General features: G+C 60.4%; 1 protein-coding gene across 1 annotated transcript; it reads left to right on the top strand.

The window, feature by feature from the left end:
* The first annotated feature begins 255 nt into the window (after positions 1-255).
* Positions 256-4,915, top strand: LOC101011647 (mastin-like). Its single transcript, XM_003916329.4, has 5 exons — positions 256-397; positions 574-754; positions 906-1,180; positions 2,809-2,981; positions 3,076-4,915. The coding sequence occupies exons 1-5, from the start codon at positions 256-258 to the stop codon at positions 3,259-3,261; spliced, it is 957 nt and encodes a 318-aa protein (XP_003916378.4). The 3' UTR covers positions 3,262-4,915.
* The last annotated feature ends 1,467 nt before the right edge of the window (positions 4,916-6,382 follow it).

A 6,382-nucleotide genomic window follows, 5' to 3' on the forward strand; every position in this document is an offset into this window, starting at 1 on the left:
ATTTCTCAGACCCCCCCCCCCCCGCCACCGGGGGTGCCTCCCACCCCTGCAGCTCCGATGGCCACGGTTCACACACTGCAGTTCTGTGCCCTGGACCCAGTCCCACCCAGTGGGACTCAGCGCCTGGCCCCACCTGCTCTCAGCATTCTGAATGTGCCCAGGAGGGGCTGCCCTGCCCACCCACTTCCTCTGTAGGAGAGATAAATGGGCTCCCAGAGACGCCAGGGAAGAGGCAGAGAGACGGGGGGCACGGGTATGCCGCCCACTCCGAACCCCCCTCTCCATTCCCAGACCCCAGCTGATCTCCTCACCCCAAGCCTGGCTTTCTCCCCACAGATGCTGTGGCTGCTGCTCCTGACCCTCCCCTGCCTGGGGGGCTCTGTGCCCGGGAACCCAGGCGAGTCCACCCCACCCAATACCCCCACTGCCCAGGACCCCCCCCTCTGCCCTGGGCTCAGAGTGCCAGCCTTGCCGGGGGCGTGGGGACCATCTGATTGCCGGTCTTTCCTGGTGCCCCTAAGCCCTGGGAAGACCCTCGTCCGGCCCCCTCACGCCCCTCCCTTGCCTCCCCAGAGCCCGGCGTGGGGCGTGAGCTGGTGGGCATCGTCGGGGGCTGCGACGTCTCGGCCAGGAGGTACCCCTGGCAGGTCAGCTTGAGGTTCTACAGCATGGAGAAGGGCCTGTGGGAGCACATCTGCGGGGGCTCCCTCATCCACCCAGAGTGGGTGCTGACCGCCGCCCACTGCCTCGAGCCGTGAGTGGAGCCTGCCGTCCCCTCAGCGGGTGGGAGTGGGGGTGGGGACGGGCAGGTGTCCTGTGTGCCGGGGGCCCCTCCCAGGATTCAGGGAAAGCCCCGGTCCTGAGCATCCAGCCTTGCTCTGAGAGGTGCCCGTTCCTCTCTTCAGGGAGGAGCTGGAGGCCTGTGCGTTCAGGGTGCAGGTCGGGCAGCTGAGGCTCTATGAGGATGACCAGCCGACGAAGGTGGTTGAGATCGTCCGTCATCCCCGGTACAACAAGAGCCTGTCGGCCCAGGGCGGTGCGGACATCGCCCTGCTGAAGCTGGACGCCCCAGTGCCGCTGTCTGAGCTCGTCCACCCGGTCTCACTCCCGCCTGCCTCCCTGGACGTGCCCTCGGGGAAGACCTGCTGGGTGACCGGCTGGGGTGACATTGGACGTGGAGGTCAGGAACAGGGCCCCTTGGGTGGGATGTGGGGAGATGGCCTGGAATGTCGGTGCGGGCCTGGGCTCCAGATGCACCCGGACGGCTTCCTGCCGTTGCTGAGACGGATGACCACAGGCCAGGTGGTTCAGAGCAGCAGGAATTGTTTATCTCACGGCTCTGGAGGTGAAACGTCCAAACTCGAGGCGTGGGCAGGGCTGGTTCCTTTCAGAGGGCCCGAGGGAGAGTCCGTTCCATGCCTTCTCGGCTTCTGGGGCCTCTGCCCGTCCTCATGCCCCTGGGCTTGCGGCCGTGTTTCTCCAGGCTCCCCTCTCCCTTCTCCTGTATGGACACTGGGTGCTGTATTTAGGATGTCTCTAATTTAACATGACCTCATCTTAATTCTGTCTGCAAAGGTCTTTTTCCAAATAAGGTCACAGTGGCAAGTTCTGGGGTTGTGACATGGGGGTGCTCCTGTCCACCTCCCAACAGGCATTTTGTGAGTTTACTCCATCCTCAGCGTCACACTCAGTTGCCTGCTCTTCCTTTGCAGCAAATAAACCATGACCTACGGGAGGCTGGGGACTCGCCCTGGGCCCCGCAGCGCGTCAGCCGCTGGAGTCTCATTCCCACCACAACGCAATCCAGGCGGAGTCCCGGTCCCATGCTTTTCCCAAACAGTTTCTTTTTAAAAAATTTTTTATTTAAAAACTTGTTTTTGAGGCAGGGTTATGCTGTGTCGCCCAGGCTGGAGTGCAATGGTGCAGTCATAGCTCACTACAGCCTCAAACTCCCAGGCTCAAGTGATCCTCCCACCTCAGTCTCCCAGGTAGCTGGAACCACAGGCGTGAGCTACCACACCCGGCTGACTTTGTTTCTTTTCGTAGGGACGGGGTTTCCTCGTGTTGCCCAGGCCGGTCTCGAACTGCTGGGCTCAAGTGATCCTCCCACCTCAGCCTTCCAAGTGTTGAATAGCTGGGACTACTGGTGTGCGCCACCATGCCTGGCTTTTTTTTGTTATTTTATGTTATTTTATTTTATTTTAATTTAATTTTATTTTTTTTTTTTTTTTTTATTTTTTTATTTTTAATTTTTTTTTATATTTTATCTTATTTTATTTTATTTTATTTTATTTTATTTTATTATTTTATTTTATTTTATTTTTACTTTATTTTATTTGAGACAGAGTCTCTCTCTGTCATCCAGGCTGGAGTGCAGTGGTGTGATCTTGACTCACTGCAACCTCCGCCTTCTGGGTTCAAGTGATTCTCTTGCCTCAGCCTCCTGAGTAGCTGGGATTACAGGTGTCAGCCACCACCCTCGGCTAATTTTTGTATTTTTAGTAGAGATGTGGTTTCACCATGTTGGCCAGGCTGGTCTTGAACTCCTGGGCTCAAGTGATCCTCCCATCTTGGCCTCCCAAAGTGCTAGGGTTATAGGCGTGGGCCAAAGCGCCCGGCCCCTCGTCTTTTCGAAGAGTGAGGCCTGTGGTTCCGGGCTCCTGGGCCCAGGACTGCAGCCTTGGGGCTCACCCCCAGCCAGGGAAGGCCCAGCTGTGACTGAATAGTATGCCTCAGCTCTGGACAAAATGAGAAGCCACAGCCTTGCCCCCACCAGGCCCCTGAGCCTCACCACGCCTCTCCTTGCAGAACCACTGCCCTGGCCCCTCAGCTTGCGGGAGGTGAGGGTGAAGGTCAGGAGCAACGTCCTCTGTAACCAGATCTATTGCCGCCGCTTTCCTTCCAACCACACTGAGCCGTCTGAACAGCTCATCAAGGACGACATGCTGTGTGCCGGGGACGGGAACCACGGCTCCTGCCTGGTGAGACCCCAGACCCACCTGTCCGTCCCCTCCTGGGGGGGACACGTGGGGAGGCACATGGGGAGCCCTTGCTGAGTGCCGTCTCTCCCCACAGGGCGACACCGGGGGCCCCCTGGTGTGCAGGTGGAACTGCACCTGGGTCCAGGTGGGGGTAGTGAGCTGGGGCACCTTCTGCGGTCACAGCGACGTCCCCGGCGTGTACGCCCGTGTGATGAGCTACATGTCCTGGATCCACCAGCACGTCCGTCCCTTCCCTGGGGCTGCAGGGGCATTCACGTGAGGGAGGAGACCCCGCCTTCCTTGTGAACACCCTCCGCCCCTCCCCAGTCCCAGCCTCACTGTCCTGGCACCCAGTGGTCCTCTGCCTGGGACCCACATTTCTGCTGCCCTTTCCTGCCTCTCATCCACGTCCCGTCCTTCTCGAGGGAGAGGCCTGGGCGCCTCTGCAGGCTGGTGTCTCCAGGAAGGCGGGTGTGCGTGGGGAGCAGAGGCCCCGGCTCTCCTGCCTCCTGCCCAGCCTGGCCCTTGACTCTGATTAAACTGTGCGTAAAGCAGCCTCTGTGTGTCCGAGTGCATTTGTCCACAGGGCTGGGGAGGCTTCCCTTGGGGTCTCTAAGCTCCGGCCCTTCCTCGGGGCAGCATGGAGCTGGGTGTGGGCAGTGGGGGTTCCAGGGTGCTGTGGGGGCTCATCCTGGCTAGCACTTCCCTGCTCCTTCCCTCCCCTCTCCCCTCTCCCTCCTCATGGGCAACAGTCTGCCCTGGGCCAGGCCTTAGGTTCCAGCTGGATAAGGTGCTGGTTTCCACAGCGGGAGGGAGGGGCTGTGTCCACAGACTGCATGGGCGCGGTGTCGCCGGCAGTGGGGACGGCTGTAGGGTGCAGTGGAACAGCCTGGGAGTGGGGTCCCGGGTGTCCCTGGACCAGCTGAGGGGCTTGACCAGTGGGAGCTGCTTGGGCTGGACGGTGACGCTGAGGCTGGCTCCCCCGGGGGGCAGAGAAATGACAGGGTCACAGGGATGTGCCGAGGTTCCAGCGTCAAGCGCCTCAGCTTTGTTCCTGCCTGCAAGAGGGTCAGGGCCACCTGGGGGGCGGAGCTGAGTTCTGCCCCCATCTCCCTGGAACTTGGCTCAGGGCTCCCACCCCTACAATCTGCGGTCCAGGCTGTGGGCTGCGGCGTTTGCTCTGGGAGCCCTTCCCAGCTCTGGTGCTGGGGTTCAGAGGCCACGGTGGTGCTCTCTCTGCCCCGGGGGGCCTGATGTACACGTTCCTTGGGGGAGGGCCCGTACCTGCACCTCCGCAGGGTCAGAGTCAGAAAGCACAGATGCCCCCTTGCAGGGAGTGGGGGTCCAGGCCCACCAGAGACAGGCCCCTTCCCTTCAGAGTGGGTCAGCACGGGTCAGGGCTGCTGGCCGGGCTGGACCAGGTGTCCACCTGTGGCCCACAGTCCCACCTGAGTGGCACCCTGCTCATTTCCTGCCCACTCCCAGCCAGCGTGTGCGGGGGCCTCAGGCTGAAACTCTCCGACCGTGGGGTCTGCCGGGTGCGGAGTTCTCCTGGGAAGGGGCGATTCTTCCGAGGGGACCCTGAATCCCTCTGTCCTTTCCTGGGCGTGGGGCCCAGCTGTGCTGTCTGCAGATTACCCACGGCACTGACCAAAGGCCTCCTCTGGTGCCTCTTGCTGGAAAACCAGGGTCTGGGGTGGCTCTGGTCATGGGAAGCGGTGAGCCAGCCTGCTGGGGTGTGGGGGAGAGGACTGGGGGGCTGCACCCTCTCTCTGCGTTTCTGGGACTGGTCTCTAACTGACCTCAAACTCCCCATCCTAATGCAGCCCTGCAGGCCCGGGGAGGGCCGGAGACCTGACCCAGAGGAGGGAGACCTGACCCGGAGGAGGGAGACCTGACCTGGAGGAGGGAGACCAGGCTCCTGCTCTGTCCGGAGTTGGACACGGGATTCTTTTTTTTTTTTTTTTGAGACGGAGTCTCGCTCTGTAGCCCAGGCTAGAGTGCAGTGGCCGGATCTCAGCTCACTGCAAGCTCCGCCTCCCGCGTTCACGCCATTCTCCGGCCTCAGCCTCCCGAGTAGCTGGGACTACAGGCGCCCGCCACGTCGCCCGGCTAGTTTTTTGTATTTCTTAGTAGAGACGGGGTTTCACCGTGTTAGCCAGGATGGTCTCGATCTCCTGACCTCGTGATCCACCCGTCTCGGCCTCCCAAAGTGCTGGGATTACAGGCTTGAGCCACCGCGCCCGGCCGGACACGGGATTCTTTCCCCGTATCTCAGGCTGTGTCGGCCCCACCGCGTGTTCCTCTGGGGGCTGTGTCGGCTCCTCGGGTGGGCTGTGATGCAACGTGGGCGGGGTGGGGGGGCTGCGGCTTGGGTTGGGTAAGGCCCGCGGCTCCCACTGTCTCCTTCATCTCTGTCTGCAGCTCTGTGTCCAGCAGGGCCGAGAAGCGCACTGGGTGAGTCCCTGGCCGCTGAGGGGGGTTCTCCACCAGGAGACTCAGCACGGAGTCTGGGGGTCAAGGCCTCTGGAGATTTTGGTGCTGGGAGCCGTGAATATCTCCTCACTCACCATCTCGTGGACGAGCAAAGCAGTCACGCTGTCCCGTGTTCTCCACATCATAGAGAATCGCCCTGCACATTAGCGAGCGTTTCCATCTCGGTGTTTTTAGGGGTTTCTCACACCGCGCAGGGCACAGTGAACAATGCCTCCTCAGAGTGAGACATTTCAGACCCACCGAGTCTGCGGCCCACTGCAGCGGCGCTGGCGTGCCCTGGTCTGCACCCACGTGAGTGTTTCACTTCCACCCCTAGAGACGACAAGACTCTCCCAGAGGCCAGGTTTCTCCACCTTTCATCAGGCATCACTTGACACCTTCCGGTTCTTGGAGAGAAGACAAACGTCCCCTCCCCGCCAGGTGTCACTCCCTTTCATCCTAAGAACAACTGTGACCCCCAAGACGGGGAGGGAGACAGAGAAATGGGACCTGCATGTTCTGGGATTAGAGAATACAAGTCTTTAAAATAATCTTGGCCGGGCGCAGTGGCTCATGCCTGTCATCTCCGCACTTTGGGAGGCCGAGGTGGGCAGATCACCTGAAGTCAGGAGTTCAAGACCAGCCTGGCCAACATGGCGAAACCCCGTCTCTACTAAAAATACAAAAATTAGCCCGGTGTGGTGGCTGACTCCCGTAATCCCAGCTACTCAGGAGGTTGAGGCAGGAGAATCACTTGAATCCGGGAGGCGGAGGCTGCAGTGAGCCAGATCGTGCCACTACACTCCAGCCTGGGCGACAGAGAGAGGCTGTCTAAAAAAAATCTGCCAGGTGTTTTAAAGACTGACCTCAACAGACATTTGTTGATTGACTGAAAGACGGTACTAGCACCAGCTCCAGCAAGGGGA

This window comes from Papio anubis, chromosome 18 (genome assembly GCF_008728515.1).
Source record: "Papio anubis isolate 15944 chromosome 18, Panubis1.0, whole genome shotgun sequence".
In the NCBI taxonomy this organism is placed as follows: Eukaryota; Metazoa; Chordata; class Mammalia; order Primates; family Cercopithecidae; genus Papio; species Papio anubis.